Source organism: Salvelinus alpinus, chromosome 33, assembly GCF_045679555.1.
Source record: "Salvelinus alpinus chromosome 33, SLU_Salpinus.1, whole genome shotgun sequence".
Taxonomy (NCBI): domain Eukaryota; kingdom Metazoa; phylum Chordata; class Actinopteri; order Salmoniformes; family Salmonidae; genus Salvelinus; species Salvelinus alpinus.
In genome coordinates this window covers 19,778,921-19,801,596 of record NC_092118.1, presented here as the reverse complement: position 1 = coordinate 19,801,596, position 22,676 = coordinate 19,778,921, and the positions used below count along the sequence as shown (strand labels likewise).

The 22,676-nt window shown below is 41.3% G+C and overlaps 1 protein-coding gene across 3 annotated transcripts in view; it reads right to left on the bottom strand.

Annotated features, from left to right (window-relative positions):
- LOC139563354 (DNA-binding protein RFX7-like) overlaps window positions 1–22,294 on the bottom strand; it is a 46,148-nt gene extending 23,854 nt beyond the window's left edge. For 2 of the 3 annotated variants that reach the window (XM_071382007.1, XM_071382006.1), the window contains exons 1-2: window positions 21,845–22,294; window positions 6,135–6,168 (exon numbers count right to left, since the gene is read on the bottom strand). In XM_071382007.1, coding sequence (XP_071238108.1) covers window positions 6,135–6,168; window positions 21,845–21,978 — 168 coding nt within the window. In that variant the 5' untranslated portion in view covers window positions 21,979–22,294. The remainder of the gene's footprint in view (window positions 1–6,134; window positions 6,169–21,844) is intronic. The other variant, XM_071382005.1, reaches the window with a different exon arrangement.
- Window positions 22,295–22,676: the final 382 nt, after the last annotated feature.

The window sequence follows — 22,676 nt, the reverse complement described above, 5'->3', positions numbered from 1 at the left end:
GTCCAAGCTGTCTTCTGATGGTGCGACTGCTGTCGGCATCCAAAGATTATCCAACTTGAATAAACACTTGGAGGTAAGGATGACAGCAGTGGTTTAGTCTACGGCGATACGGATATCCCTTATTATTGATATCTACATAGCGTATTGATGTGAATCACACTGCAGCTCTCTCATTTAGCTATTTGTGCCTTACGGATTGTGGTTGTTGTGGATGGCTGTTCACAAATCTAAAGGTGTATTTGAACACAATAACGGTTGAATACAAGAAGTTTAAGCTGACTATCAATCTTCTTTTTTTTTTTACCAGTGGACAGAGTGAAAAATGTGCTCTTGCAACAGCTACACAGTGCGGATCCAAGCCTATGGAATACAAGTGGGGCTTTTTTATCTTCAGTAGTGCTCAAAGCATGCCATTCCATGAGTGCAGCATTTATTTTTCACTCCAATCAATGAGCCCAATCAGTTCTCCATGACGACAAAATCAGAAACAGAGTAGGGCTGGCTAATACAGTGGGGCAAAAAAGTATTGTCAGCCACCAATTGTGCAAGTTCCCCCACTTAAAAAGATGAGGCCTGTAATTTTCATCATAGGTACACTTCAACTATGACAGACAAAAAGAGAAAAAAAATTCCAGAAAATGACATTGTAGGATTTTTTATGAATTTATTTGCAAATTATGGTGGAAAATAAGTATTTGGTCAATAACAAAAGTTTCTCAATACTTTGTTATATACCCTTTGTTGGCAATGACAGAGGTCAAACGTTTTCTGTAAGTCTTCACAAGGTTTTCACACACTGTTGCTGGTATTTTGGCCCATTCCTCCATGCAGATCTCCTCTAGAGCAGTGATGTTTTGGGGCTGTTGCTGGGCAACACGGACTTTCAACTCCCTCCAAAGATTTTCTATGGGGTTGAGATTAGAGGTCGACCGATTAATCGGAATGGCCGATTAATCGGGGCCGATTTCAAGTTTTCATAACAATCGGAAATCAGTATTTTTGGGCGCCCGAAAACTAGTAACTAAAGGATTACACTTAGAAAGTAACCTACCCACCTCTGTATATGGATACCAGTAGTCATCACCGCTTGGGTGTACAAGATTCCTCACTGTTGGCCATTATTACCGCTGGTAATTAGTTCAGTATGAAAGTTTTATCCCATCACGCAAGTGATAGTGAGAGACATAATCACATCGTAGAACATTTTCAAAACCCAGACTAGACAGCTAGCACATAACAGTACTAAAATGCTGCTAGCAGTAGGTGGTACCGCAATGCCACGCACAACAAAAACTGAGCATTCATTTTCCACAATTATGTTCATTGATACTCTCATTTTAGCATGGTCTGCTCTGTTCTAAATTTTGGGAGTTGAGACAGAAAAGGTTATCGTTAGAAGGAGAATCGACCAATTGTTGGACCAAACCTCAAATGCAAATAGAAAGTTGAAACTACTTGTTGTCAGAGAGGTTGAAATGATCATTCGGCTTTGTTGTTGTGAGAGGCAGGGGGAGGGGCTCGGTGACTGAGTGGGAAGGTGCACAGTGCACACAGCACAGAAGGATCGAAGGAGACGAGACCAAAAAAGACAAATGCTCATAAAAACTGAAAACATTGCGTTAAAACATACATTCAAATGAATTCCATATAGTCGCCCAGCCCTGCTTCTGTAGTCATTCAACTTCAGCCACTTATAGACCTTACATCTCTGAAATTAATTTGGACTTTGACTGGCCTGGGTCTGAAGACCCTACAAACTACAGCACCCTTCAGAGGGGCAAGGGTCCACACTTGGATGACAATCCTAAATGAGTCAGTGTCAACAGACAGTATACACTCCCCTGCACCTTCACACGGCCAAGGTTAAATACCCATCCACCACCATCCCTAATAGTATATCAGTCCCTTCGGTACCAACAACATCAACAGAACAGTTATAGCCTGGTTGTATTCTCACGCCAACAACAACACTATAGCTTTTTGTTGGATGAAAGACAAGTTCATAAATGGCAGTTACACAACTAGCTACGCTATGTGTCGGCAAAGCTGAGCTATGGCGTCAGCCCGACAACTTTATTACCGAGCCTGATACCATCTAGGAGAATGAAGTAGACGTGAGAGGAACCCAGATTGGTTGTGTTGAGGCTCAGAGAAACTGAAAGCTATTAGAGGAAACGATAACACACATGGAGATATAATTGGTAATTAACAGGTTAAACCTCTGGTTACATTGGCCTGCTACTGTACATTATCTACTTTGTGTTCTCTCTCTCTAAGAATCACTAACCTCGGAGTCTTCCAACTAAACACAAAGCTCTACAGCAAATGAATATTCACACAAAGGGCAGCTATAACTGAGGACATCTGAACAGAACCAGTTTGATATGAGGCCAGACACCAGAAAGAGATGCATCATGCAGACCCTGATGGTGGAAGACTAGTAATATTACTAAGACATTACTAGTGGAGCGTGGGCTGGGCATTAGTGATTCAACACAGAGATGGATTACTCCACTGAAAGACTAAAAACGGCCACCTCTCCCCAGAGACCATTCTCACAACTCCATAAAACACAGTCTGAGTCAGGAAACAACCACAGTGTATCAACACAAGTTTCATTATTGATTGAGAGTGGTTAATATTAGAGACTAGTGCTTTCCCATGTCCTCTAGAAATCCTTAAGAGGCAAAGAAAACAAAGTCTGTCGGAATTGAAAAACACAAGACCCTTGTGGAATACAACTGAAGGCATTAACCTTTAATGAGCGCAGCTGATGCAAGGTATTGTTTGAGATTGCAACATTTAGCACCGTAAAGCTGACTGAAGTACGGGAGCTGACTGGAGTACGGGAGCTGACTGGAGCTCATGCGTGTATTGCTAACTCTTGCACCCGCCACAAACATGTAGATTTGTGTGAAACTTTAGGGCTCCAGGGATTCTGGATTTGGCACTACACGAAACAGGACGTTAACCACTGGGGTCCTCTTTCACCGAGGAGGAGAGGCAAGGCAGGTCAATGAGGACAAACACCCGTTGACCTCCTTATATGTGTAGCCTGAGTGCAAAACGCAGGCTACAATGTGGCAGCGGTGGTGGGTGATTTGATTGCTTTGACAGGTATAGCCGTCTATCCTCAACATACCTCTTGGTAAGATACCTCTGACAAGCTGAAGCCCAGCCTGCAGTATTGAGTAAACACAGGTTTCCCAGAGTAACTAGAGTGTAGCCTTGACCTCTGCTCAGTCTCCTGCCTCTCCTGCCGGCAATGCACTGGATCTTACCTCAGTGTTGTATAGCACCCATCTCTATTGACAGGCCAAATATTTCTATACTTGCTCAATTACAGTACATAGGGCCAAATCCTCACGTGAACACACGTAAACATCTTGAACTTTCAGGTAAGCCATGTGCTGCAGATGAGTTATGTTCAAGTATGTCAAGTTGGGCTTTAGATGATAATGTATGTTCAATCACACCGGGGTTGACTGAATTTCAGTTGAAGGCCAGAACCTATGAGAAAAAAAACACAAAAGGTCTAAAAAGATAAGGTGATGACAAAGGGACATGACCACTGTTTTGGTTACAACACCAAGCACAGAGGTAAATCGTTTCATCCCATCTTCTGGAGACCATTACGAGCCAAATACTGTGTAGTAGAGGTCGACCGATTATGATTTTTCAACGCCGATACCGATTATTGGAGGTCCAACAAAAGCCGATACCGATTAAATCGGCCGATTTAATTTTTTTATTTGTAATAATGACAATTACAACAATACTGAATGAACACTTATTTTAACTTAATATAATACATCAATAAAATCAATTTAGCCTCAATAAATAATGAAACATGTTCAATTTGGTTTAAATAATGCAAAAACAAAAGTGTTGGAGAAGAAAGTAAAAGTGCAATATGTGCCATGTAAAAAAGCTAACGTTTAAGTTCCTTGCTCAGAACATGAGAACATATGAAAGCTGGTGGTTCCTTTTAACATGAGTCTTCAATATTCCCAGGTAAGAAGTTTTAGCTTGTAGTTATTAGAGGAATTATAGGACTATTTCTCTCTATACCATTTGTATTTCATATACCTTTGATTATTGGATGTTCTTATAGGCACTTTATTATTGCTAGTGTACCAGTATAGCTTCCGTCCCTCTCCTCGCTCCTACCTGGGCTCGAACCAGGAACACATCGACAACAGCCGCCCTCGAAGCAGCGTTACCCATGCAGAGCAAGGGGAACAACTACTCCAAGTCTCAGAGCGAGTGACGTTTGAAACGCTATTAGCGCGCACCCCGCTAACTAGCTAGCCATTTCACATCGGTTACACCAGCCTAATCTCGGGAGTTGATAGGCTTGAAGTCATAAACAGCAGCTGCTGGCGAAACGCACGAAAGTGCTGTTTGAATGAATGCTTACGAGCCTGCTGCTGCCTACCACCGCTCAGTCAGACTGCTCTATCAAATCATAGACTTAATTATAACATAATAACACGCAGAAATACAAGCCTTAGGTCATTAATATGGTCCAATCCGGAAACTATCATCTCGAAAACTAAACGTTTATTCTTTCAGTGAAATACGGAACCGTTCCGTAATTTATCTAACGGGTGGCATCCATAAGTCTAAATATTCCTGTTACATTGCACAACCTTCAATGTTATGTAATAATTACGTAAAATTCTGGCAAATTAGTTCGCAACGAGCCAGGCGGCCCAAACTGTTGCATATACCCTGACTCTGCGTGCAATGAACGCAAGAGAAGTGACACAATTTCACCTGGTTAATATTGCCTGCTAACCTGGATTTCTTTTAGCTAAATATGCAGGTTTAAAAATATATACTTCTGTGTATTGATTTTAAGAAAGGCATTGATGTTTATAGTTAGGTACAGTCGTGCAACGATTGTGCTTTTTTCGCAAATGCGCTTTTGTTAAATCATCCCCCGTTTGGCGCAGTTGGCTGTCTTTGTTAGGAAGAAATAGTCTTCACACAGTTCGCAACGGGCCAGGCGGCCCAAACTGCTGCATATACCCTGACTCTGTTGCAAGAGAAGTGACACATTTTCCCTAGTTAAAATAAATGAATGTTAGCAGGCAATATTAACTAAATATGCAGGTTTAAAAATATATACTTGTGTATTGATTTTAAGAAAGGCATTGATGTTTATGGTTAGGTACATGGAGCAACGACAGTCCTTTTCACGAATGCGCACCGCATCGATTATATGCAACACAGGACACGCTAGATAAATTAGTAATATCATCAACCATGTGTAGTTAACTAGTGATTATGATTGATTGTTTTTTATAAGATACGTTTAATGCTAGCTAGCAACTTACATTGGCTTCTTACTGCATTTGCGTAACAGGCAGGCTCCTCGTGGAGTGCAATGTAAAGCAGGTGGTTAGAGCGTTGGACACGTTAACCGTAAGGTTGCAAGATTGAATCTCCAAGCTGACAAGGTAAAAATCTGTCGTTCTGCCCCTGAACAAGGCAGTTTACCCACCGTTCCTAGGCCGTCATTGAAAATAAGAATGTGTTCTTAACTGACTTGCCTAGTTAAAAGGTGTAAAAAATATATATATATAATAAATAAATAAATAAATATATATATATATATTTTTTTTAATCGGCCAAATCGATGTCCAAAAATACCGATTTCCGATTGCTATGAAAACTTGAAATCAGCCCTAATTAATCGGCCATTCCGATTAATCGGTCGACCTCTACTGTGTAGTATAACTATAAGACTCATTAAGTAAGCTTAAATGGGTTAGTGGAGTTTCAGTGAGATCATTCAACAGGACTGAGCAGTATTTTATGGTCAGCAATGGCTGTTTCATAACAGGGCTACTTTCAGCTCTGACATCAAGTGTGGTATAAATAAGTCAAACATGGGACCACCTGTTAAAATACTACAGACAGTAGATGGCAATGCTGCTTCTCTTCATCCTCTAACATAGTCTCACGACACTGGCGAAGAGGTGAGATAAGCACAGAGATTACATTTCAGAAACCTAAAATCGACCTTACTCAAGTCAAAAACCTACCTTAAACATTGGGGGGAAAGTGTAACAATTATGAACAGAGCATACATTGTGGTTAAAGGCTTTATGACAAGGAAGACTCACCAAAATACTGTCCACCTTTGACTGTACAGATTTACTGAAAAAAAGAGAAACATAAGACAAATTAGTATGACGCAAGTGTAACGTGAGCACCATGCATACACCGGATTTATTAATAAATCATTGTAACGTAAGGCATGAGACAACCCTCCCACCAGCTTCTCCCTGGTCGTAACCAATATATCCTAGGAACACGTTGTCATATGTAAAAATGGAGACAGACACTACATAAATGTCCTATAGCACTCAATGCCTATTAATAACACCTCCCTCAGAAAGTCTTGGACAGTCATTGAGGGGACTTCAATCCAGTACAAACCGGTATCTAGGCCTAATCCATATAAAAAGTACTGTAAAACCTGACTTGACCTCAAGGCAATATCATACTGCTAGAAACACAGAAAGGAAAGTCAACCAATCATTCAATTATCCCACAGCATATTAGTCAAAGGACCTATAAGAGACAGACAAGCTCTCTCAGACAGACAGTTAAAATCAAAGAGAGAAAACGGACTCACTGACTGTTGGTTACAATCGTTCACAGACAACCTGCTACAGTTCCTCACAGTGAAGTGAGCGAAGAGGCTGCTAATGCTTTTACAGTCAGAGATTCTCGTGGCCCCTTGCTGAGTCCGCCCACTCAAAAACAACACACATCTACTCCCATAGCCTGAATTGACCCAATTTCCTCTCCATAGCCTTCAGAAATGTCACGTGAGGCAAGGCCTAGACATTGGTGTGAACCACAACACAACTCAAAATGTTAAGTGAGAGATGCAGAATTGAAAACACTTTCTCTCACTCTCAGTGTGCGTGTGCCTACACATTCTGCAGCTCAAGAGGTGTGTGGTCCATGACACTTCTCCAATTGAACCACATGGTAAATCCCTCTGTGTGCCACAGCCCACTTTCAGGTCAGTTTACCTGGATAACATAGTAGGAGATGGTAACTTGGCTCTCATGCAATGTCCTCTCATACAACTAAGAATCAATGCATGAACTGGTCATCATGAGGCAGGCTACTTCTATTTGATCATCTATTACAATGAAGGGGCAGAACCTAGGACTTACTTATTTGTTAAGTAAAAGTAAAAGTCAGGTTCAGATGTCAGGTTGTTGCTGTGTGATATGGTACCAGGTCAGACTGAGGGGCTGTTACTAGGTTACTCTGGGCAGATCAGAATCAGGAGACTGTTATTAGCTGTGACAGAGAAAGTAAAGCTTTAACGGACTGTTACTAGGTGAGGCCAGGATTTCGCCGTGTTGATAATAAGCAGGTCTGCCAGGTTCCTCTCATTAAGCTGTTTCTAGGTAAGGCCAGGCAGGTACCGAGAGAGCGCCTCGTTAAGTCATTGTTGCTGTGGGGAGCTGGGAGGGGAAAGACAGGATTTAGATTCTCCCTGCCGGCTCCTTACTGCACATCACTCCAGTTTTAAAATGTTCTGCAGCAATTATGCCCCAGTTCTGGTCACACAGAGCCCCTGACTGAGCATGACCTAACAAGCTCTGTCTAGAATCACTTAGTCTGGACAAGAACCTCACTTAGCAGGGTACACAATAATGTTGATGACTGGCATTACAAAGTGGGTATAGGGGTAAATCAACCTGCAGTATAAAAATGGCACAGATTCCTCTGACCTAAAAAAAATAAAAATAAATCATAAAAATAACATTCCTGTGGGTCAGAGTGGAGTCTGTGTTTGTATTCCTCTAGAAAAGCCATCCCTACCTGTCCCTAAATTCTGAGTTTGGTGATTTTCATGTGAAACATGGACCCATTGCCATGCAATGTACCTACGTTGAGACTGTACGTACGTTGAGACTGAGGAAGTTTGGTTTCTAAACACATCCTGTTGAACCCTGGGCTGGCAGTAGAGGAGTTCAGCTCTGAGTGATGAACCCCCTCACACTGCCTGTTGGCCTCATTCATCTATATCCAAGCTGCACCAGGTCACTGAGGTAAACTTCAACATGTCTGATTTAATTCTATTAGTTTATTTAGTGGCATGCACCAACCGCCACAGCTTGAGATTTACATGATTGATTGTATATATTTGCAAGATTTTGTCTCACAAAAACCTTTTTGCACTAAGCAGCTAACTGCTGCATGTATTGAATTACCCTTAGTTACCCAGTTCAGAAACCCTTGAATGATCATCAACTAATGTGCCTACATCTACCACACAACAGGTCTTATTTCAGCCTTTTAATAAATCATTCTGAAACATTGAGAGAGATAAGAGCCTAAGTCAAAACAGAAATCAACATTCGAAAAAGATAACTGGTAATATGACCTGACATGTTCAAATAATTCACATCTTATGAAATAATAAACACTAAAATGTTACATTAATATGTGTATCGTTTTTTCCTGAAAAGCACCCTGATTTCCAAAGGCAGCAGAGCAGACTCCCCCACCCCCCCAGCTGGCACCTCCTGCACTCCTCCCTATTGAACGTAAACAGTCAGAGCTGGCAGAAAGGGGCACTGCTCACTGTCTGCCACCCTCCGTCAATATGGCCGCTTCAGGGAGAAATTGGATTGCCTGACATTCACCTCTAAACCTCAGTGACCGCAGACAGTATAGCCTGACACTGGGGAAGGCTGAAGCACCAAAGCTGTTCTATTCTGAATTATCAATGTGGGGAGACCCTCCAACGGCGAGCCTCTCTGAACCTCTCTGATCTCATATTCTTCCACTAGAGTGGTGATGGTGAATCTTTTAAACTGAAGCCTGACATACCATCAGAACAGCCACCAAATTGAGTGGAGCAGATACAGCCCACTACTACAACTGGGAGTTACAGTTCATAAGTAGACAATTGGCCTATAATCAGATTGAACATAACTTTCACAGAGGTTTAAAGACAGTAGGTCAACTGTTAAATAAAGCTACCACATGACATCCCTTCGCTCCACTCCAGAGTCTCCCAACTGCTTTAACGAGGACTTCAGAAAACCATATTTTGTTACATTAACTTTAGCAATATTTAGGGCTGACCCCATTTAGTCGACTGGTCGATTGTTTGGTCGATAGGCTGTTGGTCGACCAAGATTTCTTTAGTCGAGCAGTGACAAACACTAAAAACATGGGGTACAAGACAACTGCCCGATTTGCCCTTGTCTGAGTGGACTAATCCATTGTGCAGGCCGTAACAGTCCATCACTCTAAGACATGTGTTACTGTATCATCCATACAGTTGAAGTCGGAAGTTTACATACACTTAGGTTGGAGTCATTAAAACTCGTTTTTCAACCACTCAACACATTTCTTGTTAACAAACTATAGTTTTGGCAAGCCGGTTAGGACATCTACTTCGTGCATGACAAGTAATTATTCCAACAATTGTGTACAGAAAGATTATATCACTGTATCACAATTCCAGTGGGTCAGAAGTTTACATACACTAAGTTGACTGTGCCTTTAAACAGCTTGGAAAATTCCAGAAAATCATGTCATGGCTTTAGAAGCTTCTGATAGGCTAATTGACATCATTTGAGTCAATTGGAGGTGCACCTGTGGATGTATTTCAAGGCCTACCTTCAAACTCAGTGCCTCTTTGCTTGACATCATGGGAAAATCAAAAGAAATCAGCCAAGACCTCAGAAAAAAATTGTAGACCTCCACAAGTCTGGTTCATCCTTGGGAGCAATTTCCAAACGCCTGAAAGGTACCACGTACATCTGTACAAACAATAGTACGCAAGTATAAACACCATTAGACCACGCAGCCGTCATACGCTCAGGAAGGAGACGCGTTCTGTCTCCTAGAGATTAATGTCCTTTGGTGCGAAAAGTGAAAATCAATCCCAGAACCACAGCAAAGGACCGTGTGAAGATGCTGGAGGAAACAGGTACAACAGTATCTATATCCACAGTAAAACGAGTCCTATGTCGACATAACCTGAAAGGCTGCTCAGCAAGGAAGAAACCACAGCTCTAAAACCGCCATAAAAAAGCCAGACTACGGTTTGCAACTGCACATGGGGACAAAGATCGTACTTTTTGGAGAAATATCCTCTGGTTTGATGAAACAAAAACAGAACTGTTTGGCCATAATGACCATTGTTATGTTTGGAGGCAAGAGGGGGACGCTTGCAAGCCGAAGAACACCATCCCAACCGTGAAGCACGGGGGTGGCAGCATCATGTTCCCCCGGGTGCTTTGCTGCAGGAGGGACTGGTGCACTTCACAAAATAGATGGCATCGTGAGGCAGGAAAATTATATGGATATTTTGAAGCAACATCTCAAGACATCAGGCAGGAAGTTAAAGCTTGGGTCTTCCAAATGGACAATGACCTCAAGCATACTCCCAAAGTTGTGGCAAAATGGCTTAAGGACAACAAAGTCAAGCTATTGGAGTGGCCATCACAAAGCCCTGACCTCAAACCTATAGAAAATTTGTGGGCAGAACTGAAAAAGCGTGTGTGAGCAAGGAGGCCTACAAACCTGACTCGGTTACACCAGCTCTGTCAGGAGGAATGGGCCAAAATTCACCCATCTTATTGTGGGAAGCTTGTGGAAGGGTACCCGAAACATTTGACCCAAGTTAAACAATTTAAAGGCAATGCTACCAAATACTAATTGAGTGTATGTAAACTTCTGACCTACTGGGAATGTGATGAAAGAAATAAAAGCTGAAATAAATCACTCTACTAATATTCTGACATTTCACATTCTTAAAATAAAGTGGTGATCCTTTAAAGGGCAGATTGAACTAATGTATTGCAGCCTTATTTGCCTGAATTTGAATCCGATGTACTATATCTTACTCAGCTGGTTCACAAGGAAAAATTCACAAATTCAAATCTCACTCTTTCTCCTAAGATGTTGTATTTCTGGCCGAAAAGGAGACAAGAGTCATGAAAAAGCAAGCAGCTCTAGCTCTCGTCACGGTATCTCAATGCATTCAAATTGTCATCGATAAAATGCAATTGGTGTTTGTTGTCTGTAGCTTATGCCTGCCCATACCATAAGCCCACCATGGGGCATTCTGTTTACAACATTGACATCAGCAAACTGCTCGCCCACACGATACCATACACGTGGTCCGCGGTTGTGAGGCCAGTTGGACATACTGCAAAATTCTCTAAAACAAAGTTGGAGGCTGCTTATGCTAGAGAAATTATCATTACATTCTCTGGCAACAGCTCTGGTGGACATTCCTGAAGTCACCATGCCAATTGCACACTCCCTCAAAACTTGACATTTGTGGCATTGGGTTTTGTGACAAAACTGCATATTTTTGAGTGGCCTTTTTTTGTCCTCAGCACAAGGTGCACCAGTGTAAAGATCAAGCTGTTTAATCAGCTTCTTGATATACCACACGTCAGGTGGATGGATTATCTTGGCAAAGGAGAAATACTCACTAACTGGGATATACATTTTGTGCATAACATTTCAGACAAACAAAGCTGTGTGTGTGTATGGAAAATTTACTGGGATATTTTTTTTTAACCCCTTTTTCTCCCCAATTTCGTGGTATCCAATTGGTAGTTACAGTCTTGTCTCATCGCTGCAACTCCCGTACGGACTCGGGAGAGGCAAAGGTCGAGAGTCATGCGTCCTCCGAAACACAACCAAGCTGCACTGCTTCTTCAAACAATACCCACTTAACTTCACTAGGGTAGGGTAGGGGGCAGCATTCAGAATTTTGGATGAAAAGCGTGCCCAAATTAAACTGCCTGCTACTCAGCCATAAAAGCTAGAATATGCATATTATTAGTAGATTTGGATAGAAAACACTCAGAAGTTTCTAAAACTGTTTGAATGATGTCTGAGTATAACAGAACTCATATGGCAGGCAACAACCTGAGAAAAAAAATCAAATCAGGAAGTGGGAAATCTGAGGTTTGTAGTTTTTCAAGTTATTATCAAATATACAGTGTCTATGGGGTCATATTGCACTTCCTAAGGCTTCCACTAGATGTCAGTCTTTAGAACCTTGTTTGATGCTTCTACTGTGAAGGAGGGGGGAATGGGAGCTTAATGAGTCAGAGGTCTGCCAGAGTGGCATGAGTTGACCACACGTGTTCACGTGAGAGTTAGCTTGCGCTCCATTGCATTTCTACAGACAAAAGGAATTCTCCGGTTGGAACATTATTGAAGATTTATGATAAAAACATACTAAAGATTGATTCTATACTTCGTTTGACATGTTTCTACGAACTGTAATTTGACTGTCTGAACTTTCGCCTGGACTTGCCCGCACCTCATGAGTTTGGATTGTGAACTAAACTCGCAAACAAAAAGGAGGTATTTGGACATAAATGATGGACTATCGAATAAATCAAACATTTATTGTGGAACTGGGATTCCTGGGAGTGCATTCTGATGAAGATCATCAAAGGTAAGTGAATATTTATAATGCTATTTCTGGCTTCTGTTGACTCCACAACATGACGGATATCTGTATGGCTTGGTTTTGTGTCTGAGCGCTGTACTCAGATTATTGCATGGTGTGCTTTTTCTGTAAAGTTTTTTTGAAATCGGACACAGCGGTTGCATTAAGGAGAAGTGGATCTTAAATTCCATGCATAACAGTTGTATCTTTTAGCAATGTTTATTATGAGTATTTCTGTAAATTGATGTGTCTCTCTGCAAAATCACTGGATGTTTTGGAACTACTGAACATAACGCGCCAATGTAAACTGAGATCTTTGGATATAAATATGAACTTTACCGAACAAAACATACATGTATTGTGTAACATGAAGTCCTATGAGTGTCATCTGATGAAGATCAAAGGTTAGTGATTAACTGTATCTATTTCTGCTTTTTGTGACTCCTCTTTTTGGCTGGAAAAATGTCTGTGTTTTTCTGTGACTTGGTTTTGACCTAACATAATCGTTTGGTGTGCTTTCGCCGTGAAGCCTTTTTGAAATCGGACACTGTGGCTGGATTTACAACATGTGTATCTTTAGAATGGTGTAAAATACTTGCATGTTTGAGGAATTTTAATTATGGGATTTCTGTTGTTTTGAATTTGGCGCCCTGCAGTTTCACTGGCTGTTGACGAGGTGGCGTCCCACATACCCTAGTGAGGTTAACCCGGTAGCCAGCCGCACCAATGTGTCGGAGGAAACGCCGTAAACCTGGCGACCGTGTCAGCATGTGCAGCGCCCGGCCCGCCACAGGAGTCGCTAGTGCACGATGGGACAAGGACATCCCTGGCGGCGAAACCCTCCCCTATCCCGGACGACGCTCGGCTAATTGTGCGCTGCCCCATGGGTCTCCCGTTCGCGGCCGGCTGCGACAGAGTTTGGATTCGAACGCAGAATCTCTAGTAGCACATCAGTGCCTTAGACCACCGTGCCACTCGGGAGGCATGACCACCACTTTACATGTTGCGTTTATATTTTTGTTCAGTATAAAAACTGCCAAATCAATCCTCAGTCTCCCACTGACTCGAGAGACATGCAAAGCTCTCATCATAACTTTCCAAAGGGCAGTCCAGCACCACCAGAACCAAGCCAAGGACAGATCTTTTCAATGGGAGGCAGTGTTTACTTTTGTGCCAGCTCTCCAAATGTAGATCATAGGTATCATCTATCACTGTACTCACCCAGTGGCTGTACTCACCCAGTCATGTGTAATGTGCACCATTCAGGACTCTAACCTGTAGATTAACATTAGGGCAATTCCATGGTAACAGAATGATGCCGAGACAGATTTTTCACCTTAATATGCATGCCAAAGAAAAACCATTGATTGCAAAGTTAAACAAACCATACAACTCTATGCACAAGGATGTTCAACAATTTCCACTAACAATGTTACAAAAACACATTTACTTGAACAGTGCAGATGTGAAGTTTTGTAACAATGGTAGTTGAAAACTGTGACCAAGTTCTCCAAGAACTCTTAAAAATCTGCTCTGAATTACGATTCAAAAAAGTCAGTAGAAAGAATGGGGTGTCAACTATGATGACACTGAGCAAAAAAAAAAAAAAACTCTTTGGTTATTGAACTACAGTAAGTGAAGTGGATTAACACCTGATAACAGAATGACATCATGGGTCCCTGATCTGTACAATACAGAAATGCATAATTATTAGGGATGTAACGATTCACCAATATGTATATTCAAATGTTTAAGATGAGTGCATCAGTCCTCGGACACCAAATTGATCCAAATGTAGCATGCGTCGGTCAAAAAACTGATTTAAAATGTTACAAATTAATGGTTCACACATTTCTTTTGCTCATATTACATTCTTTCGACCTTCCGAAAATACCTCATCTTTTGTCTTTTTCAGAGTTGAACTGCATGTAACTGCGTTGACAGTCAAGGATCTACAAGTAATTTTGCATGCGTGCCGGACAACCCCAGGCAATATCGGAAGCCTGGTCAAACTGCGCACTGTGCCCAGTTTCGCGTGCTGACCAACGCGAGATAGGTGACCTGTTCCTGATCTTGCATGGTACCTTCAGCATTCAAATGCTAAAATGTCTTGCGTGATATTAATTGAGTGACAACCTATGTAATTTGCTAGGTTATTATTATCTATGCATTGTTGAAAATTGTGTTTTACCAGAAATAAGTAAGCTACCGGAGACTGGCTATACCTGCTGAGCGTGCTTTACAATAGATTTTATTTTGATGGTTCAGGTTCAGCAATAATTTTTCGTGGTTTTGGCTCTAACCAACAGTGCAAAAAAGGTATTATGTGAACAATAGGTAAGTAAAGAAATAAAAACTATCGTGAAAAATAACAGTAGCGAGGCTATACACAGGCACCGGGTAGTCAGGCTGACTGAGGTAGTATGTACATGTACATATGGTTAAAGTGACTATGCATATATGATAAACAGAGAGTAGCAGTAGTGTAAAAGAGGGGCTGGCGGGTGGTTGGTGGCGGGACACAATGCAGATAGCCCGGATAGCCAATGTACAGGGGCACTGTTTGGTCGGGCCAATTGAGGTAGTATGTACATGAATGTATAGTTACAGTGACTATGCATATATGATAAACAGAGTAGCAGCAGTGTAAAAGAGGGGTTGGGGGGCACACAATGCAAATAGTCCAGGTAGCCATTTGATTACCAGTTTAAGAGTCTTATGGCTTGGGGGTAAAAACTGTTGAGAAGCCTTTTTGTCCTAGACTTGACACTCCGGTACCACTTGCCATGCAGTAGTAGAGAGAACAGTCTATGATTGGGGTGGCTGGGGGTCTTTGACAATTTCTAGGGCCTTCCTCTGACACCGCCTTGTGTAGAGGTCCTGATGGCAGGCAGCTTAGCACCAGTGATGTATTAAACGTTCGCTTTTTTACATGGCACATAATGCACTTTAAATAAACAAATTAAAAAATATTAAATAAATTAAAAAGACAAAATATAAATATTTAAAAAAATATATATATATATATACACACACACACAGTGGGGAGAACAAGTATTTGATACACTGCCGATTTTGCAGGTTTTCCTACTTACAAAGCATGTAGAGGTCTGTAATTTTTATCATAGGTACACTTCAACTGTTCTACGAACTTTACGGATACTATTTGGAATTTTTGTCAACCCTTGATGACATGCCTAAGGCTGTGGAATACTGAACATAACGCGCCAAACAAATGGATTTTTTTTTTATATAAAAATAATCTTTATCGAACAAAAGGAACATTTATTGTGTAACTGGGAGTCTCGTGAGTGCAAACATCTGAAGATCAAAGGTAAGCGATTAATTTTATTGCTTTTCTGGCTTTCGTGACCAATCTACATTGCTGCTAGCTGTTCGTAATGTTCTGTCTAGTGATCGATAAACTCAAACGCTTGGATTGCTTTCGCTGTAAAGCATATTTTCAAAATCTGACAAGATAGGTTGATTAACAACAAGTTAAGCTGTGTTTTGGTATATTTCACTTGTGATTTCATGAAAATAAATATTTTTAATAATTATTATTTAATTTGGCGCTCTGCAATTCAGCGGTTGTTTACGAAAATGATCCCGTTGAAGGTAAAGGGATCCGTGCGCCAAGAGGTTAACAAAGGTGTGAGTGATGACGAGGACAAGGCTGGAGATCACGCTGTCATGCTGATTGAGTTCGAATAACAGACTGGAAGCTTCAAAAGGAGGGTGGTGCTTGGAATCATTGTTCTTCCTCTGTCAACCATGGTTACTTGCAAGGAAACACGTGCCGTCATCATTGCTTTGCACAAAAAGGGCTTCACAGGCAAGGATATTGCTGCCAGTAAGATTGCACCTAAATCAACCATTTATCGGATCATCAAGAAACTTCAAGGAGAGCGGTTCAATTGTTGTGAAGAAGGCTTCCGAGCTCCCAAGAAAGTCCAGCAAGAGCCAAGACCGTCTCCTAAAGTTGATTCAGCTGCAGGATCGGGGCACCACCAGTACAGAGCTTGCTCAGGAATGGCAGCAGGCAGGTGTGAGTGCATCTGCACGCACAGTGAGGCAAATACTTTTGGAGGATGGCCTGGTGTCAAGAAGGGCAGCAAAGAAGCCACTTCTCTCCAGGAAAAACATCAGGGACAGACTGATATTCTGCAAAAGGAACAGGGATTGGACTGCTGAAAAGTCATTTTCTCTGATGAATCCCCTTTCCGATTGTTTGGGGCATCTGGAAAAAAGCTTGTCCGGAGAAGACAAGGTGAGCTCTACCATCAGTCCTGTGTCATGCCAACAGTAAAGCATCCTGAGACCATTCATGTGTGGGGTTGCTTCTCAGCCAAGGGAGTGGGCTCACTCACAATTTTGCCTAAGAACACAGCCATGAATAAAGAATGGTACCAACACATCCTCCGAGAGCACCTTCTCCCAACCCCCCAGGAACAGTTTGGTGATGAACAATGCCTTTTCAAGCATGATGGAGCACCTTGCCATAAGGCAAAAGTGATAACTAAGTGGCTCGGAGAACAAAACATCAATATTTTGGGTCCATGGCCAGGAAACTCCCCAGAACTTAATCCCATTGAGAACTTGTGGTCAATCCTCAAGAGGTGGGGGTAGACAAACAAAAACCCACAAATTCTGACAAACTCCAAGCATTGATTATGCAAGAATGGGTTGCCATCAGTCAGGATGTGGCCCAGAAGTTAATTGACAGCATACTAGGGCAGATTGCAGAGGTCTTGAAAAAGAAGGGTCAACACTGCAAATATTGACTCTTTGCATCAACTTCATGTAATTGTCAATAAAAGTATTAGACACTTATGAAATGCTTGTAATTATACTTCAGTGTTCCATAGTAACATCTGACTAAAATATCTAAAGACACTGAAGCAGCAAACTGTGTGAAAATTAATATTTGTGTAATTCTCAAAACTTTTGGCCACAACTGTAGACTTTGCCTTGTGCACAGGGGAATTGCCATGCTGAAAGAGGAAAGGGCCTTCCCCAACTGCTGCCACAAAGTTGGAAGCACAGAATTGTCTAGAAAGTAATTGTATGCAGTAGCGTTAAGATTTCCCTTCACTGGAACTAAGGGGCCTATTCTGAACCTGTTCTGTGAGCTTGTGTGGCCTACCACTTGGCGGCTGAGCCGTTGTTGCTTCAAAACATTTCCACTACACAATAACAGTAATTCACAGTTGACCGGGGCAGCTTTAGCAGGGCAGAAATTTGACAAACTGACTTGTTGGAAAGGTGGCATCCTATGACAGTGCCACGTTGAAAGCCACTGAGCTCTTCAGTAAGGTCATTCTACTGCCAATGTTTATCTGAGGAGATTGCATGGCTGTGTGCTCGATTTTATACACCTGTCAGCAACGGGTGTGGCTGAAATAGCCGAATCCACTAATTTGAAGGGGTGTCCACATACACTATATATACAAAAGGATCTAGATACATAGACTCGTCTTGAGAGGGAAAGATGCACATCCCTAATAATTATGGATATGTGATGTATTCATTGCGATGTATCTTGAACAGGTACACAAAAAGGTATAAAAATGCAATATCCTCATTTGCATGTTTGGGTATTATTTTACACATTAGAATAATAGCCAATACGCTCCCCCCAAACAAGACCACATTTGGTTGGTACGGACCAGACCAAATCTGAACCAATCATATAAGTCTCTCAAGTTTGGACATCATAGTAGAGCACAGTAAAGTAGCGTTCAGTACATTATACTGTACTCTAGTGTGCTTTAATCTCTGTACAGTGCTGTTTTGTACTGATATAGACTCGTCTTTTCTTTACTGTACTGCAATGTGCTGTCTAAACTTGTGAAACATGTCTAAAATTCAACTACTTTTCAACGTTCATGCACGTCCGGTGCTCAGTGGTTGAGGACGCTGGTTACAGTAAATGGAAACAGAGGGGGCTTGTTAGGTAGGTGTCAGTAAGAGCCAGGAGAGATGACATTAACTGGAGAGAGAGAGTGAAAGAGAGAGGGGTTGTCTAGACTTTTCACAATTATGAGCTGAACATAACAGTATGTCAGTGGAAGGAAGGACAGTAGCAGGTGAACCAACTGTGGTTTGTGACTACTATCATTTCCCATTTTATCCAATTCAATTGCAGTCGTTCTGTTATTGATTTTTCAGCCATTCTGTTACAGATTTTGTAACATAATGACATTTTAAATACGTGTGTTTTTTTGTAAAAGAATGACAAGTCACTAGGCAATATTTCTTAAACTTACAGAAGGCAAATAATTTCAGCAAAATTAAATACAAAAGGTTGATATTAGTTGGCAAGGGTCTTAACTTCAACAATATTGTGTTTTAATGTTATTCTAATAGCTTTTAAGACTTCTGGAAGACGTCCGGGTTAGGGGAGGGTTTGGCCTGGGTAGGCCATCATTGTCAATAAGAATTTGTATTTAACTGACTTGCCTAGTTAAATAAAGGTAATTTTAAAAATAAAAAACATGTTTTCTAAGACACCATTGTTTGACCTGAAATCAAAGGCTTTGCTTATTCCTAAATTTAGGATGGAAAATTGTTTTTAAAAAGCTATATGCCTTAATTAAAAATATATAGACTCAACCTTCATTTGATGTGCTCCTATGAACTTCACATGTTGGTGCTCATGGGTCCTATAACATGGAAATGGCCATTACAAAACCTTCCATGGTATTTCAAAATACTACTACATTAGTTTGTCATCTCATAAAGGGAGTTCCAACACTTCCCCTGTAATAAAACAGGAAAAAGCTAAACAATTATTTCCATGTTTTAAATGTATTTGGCCTATTCCATAACAATTTCTGATGTTGACCATAAAACATCAAGTCAATGTATTGACATCCCACGTATGGATCCATGTCATCCGGAGCCACATTCCTTCCCACTGGTTCAGGGGTAGCACTGGGGGACACTGGCTTTACAGCAGATTACTGTGCAGAGAATCAAGAAATATACTGTAGCGTATTTTCCGATGATTAACATAAGCCTATGTTAATGGTTGCATTTTGCAATTTATGACTAGGCTATGGATACACGTTACCTCAACAAAACAAAGGAGATGATTGCTGACTTCAGGAAACAGCAGAGGGAGCACCCCCCTATCCACATCGACGGGACAGTAGTGGAGAGGGTATTAAGTTTTAAGTTCCTCGGTGTACACATCACGGACAAACTGAATTGGTCCACCCACACAGACAGCGTTGTGAAGAGGCGCAGGAGCGCCTCTTCAACCTCAGGAGGCTGAAGAAATTCGGCTTGTCACCAAAAGCACTCACAAACTTCTACAGATGCACAATCGAGAGCATCCTGTCGGGCTGTATCACCGCCTGGTACGACAACTGCTCCGCCCACAACCGTAAGGCTCTCCAGAGAGTAGTGAGGTCTGCACAATGCATCACCGGTGGCAAACTACCTGCCTTCCAGGACACCTACACCACCCGATGTCACAGGAAGGCCATAAAGATCATCAAGGACAACAACCACCCGAGCCACTGCCTGTTCACCCCGCTATCATCCAGAAGGCGAGGTCAGTACAGGTGCATCAAAGCAGGGACCGAGAGACTGAAAAACAGCTTCTATCTCAAGGCCATCAGACTGTTAAACAGCCACCACTAACATTTAGTGGCTGCTGCCAACATACTGACTCAACTCCAGCCACTTTAATAATGGGAATTGATGGAAATTTATGTAAAAATGTATCACTAGCCACTTTAAACAATGCCACTTAATATAGTGTTTACATACCCTACATTACTCATCTCATATGTATATACTGTACTCGATACCATCTACTGCATCTTGCCTATGCCGTTCTGTACCATCACTCATTCATATATCTTTATGTACATATTCTTTATCCCTTTACACTTGTGTGTGTAAGGTAGTAGTTGTGGAATTGTTAGGTTAGATTACTCGTTGGTTATTACTGCATTGTCGGAACTAGAAGCACAAGCATTTCGCTACACTCGCGTTAACATCTGCTAACCATGTGTATGTGACAAATAAAATTTTAAGTGGTTCTATATTTTTCATATGATGCCCATTATATTAGAAAAGTTTTAAAATAAAGTGCCAGTCATGACTTTCCCAATGTTGTAATTTGACAGACAAACAGTCTGTGTGCTTCAGTTCCTGACATGCCACTATATATAATCTAAAACTATTTACACAATATTGCAACCAAGACAAATCACAAGTCGGTTCTGAATGATTATGTACCACATAATACGGTGATATAAAGTTAGACAATTAACATTTAAGTATGATTATCTGAAAGATCAGTCAACAACAGTTCAAATGCAAAAAGCAAACCACATCTATTAACATATTATGGTTCCTGATGATACTTCATAATTCATGTAGGGAGTTTCTATATGAAACCAAAGTATAAGACAACAGGTGAAACGTGCATAAAAGTAAAATCACCATATTATTCAGTGTGCAAATTGAGCATATAATTCTGGAAACTGACTGAGGAATGAGTGCAACAATCTTTACCTACAGATATGTGAAGAGATTCATGTTGAATGTAGCCGTATAATATTTTGCAGGTTTGTAATGATACAACATGCAGGTCATTATTATTGCTGAAGATATGCTAAGGTGCAGGGCAGGCTGTGCTATTATTACCATAGTCATTTATACCGCCATGGATTTAAAATACATGTCGAGACATGCAAAAAAAAAAAAATTGTGGTTTTCAACCCAGTTAGCCAGTTGTGCACGCCTGCACTTTCTCCCATAAACTAACTTTGTTATAACGCGGGCAAGCGTACTAGCTACATACTATTGTTTTCCCGAAATTACGCAAATTGGCTAGAGTGCGTGCACTAATGAGGATACGGAAACCTTGCACAAGTCCAGCCCATATATACCTTAGTGGCCCAGCTCGCTAATGTTAGTTACCAACCGCGAGGTTTCTTGCAGCACCCGGGTTGTTAATAATCACCCATTTTGACCGTTTTAGTCGAAACCTGTCCACCACAACGAAAAAGGCAGCGATAACTTATTGCTAATGTCATGAAGATGTGTCCGACAATTTATAGTAAACAATATTAGCTCTTGGTACCAGGAAAATCACGAAAAACTGTAAAAAGTGTCATATTGTCAACGCCAATCACAAAGGTTGACATGTTTACGTTTATGAAAATGGGCGAAGGAGGCAACACACTCAGTAGCTCCAAGTTAGTAATGAGCTGGCTAATTCAATATCTGGGCTAGCTAGCTAGATGTAGCCACACTATAATGGAAAAACATATGGAGTTGGCTCAACTAATGTTTGTTAACTAAGCTAGCAATCAAAGTAGCACAATGCTAGCTAATGGTCCTCCTTACCAGATGGAATTCTTTATTTTGAGCTGCAACGCACTGGCCTCAGTCCCTTGCAGTCCAGGAACTAGGGATGGTAAGGTGCTTATTCCAGAGCCCAGCTTCGGGTGCTGATCATGTTGTTGTTGATCCTCAGTCATCACGATGAGATTCAGGATGGGAGGAAGGGGATCTTTAACATGCAGGCCTCAACCTGGACCTCGAGAAAGCAGTTATTTTCCTACTGTACATTACGGACCCACCCGTTCTCATTTGCGATATACGTGGCCTCAGTTCGAAGGTAGAAACTGTGCCGGGAAAACATGGTTGGACAGTTAATTTCGAACACCATGCACAGACATGTATAAAAAAAAAAAAAAAAAAAGTACAGAGGAATACAAAATGCACGCTTTCACCAGGATTCTGTCGCAGCCTTTTGGGACGACCCGTGCGTTTGCAAACACTAGTGGTGGAAGTGTTTGTGATGCTAACTAGTATTCTGCTAGCAGCACGAACAGTGACGTCACATTGTATGTTAATGAGGAAACCTTCTAAATAAAAGCCCGCATTTCAAAACTTTGCAATGTGGATAACTCATTCAAAAGATGTTTACTCTTAAAACATTTTTGTTGTCTCTACTAACCAAATATGTGTCGTTTTGGAGGGGGACTGTGTCGCACGGCCTACTCTGCTGGCTTTTCACGCCGTCTCCTCCATAGCAATATACAACACTGTAGTAACACTGTAGTAACTATTACATTCAACGGAACGACTCGATTAGTGTAGTGTTAGCTAGCTACATAGTTGTCTTTGCTGTCTTTGTTTCTAAGATAACTGCGTAGTTTAGACTAATTCGGTT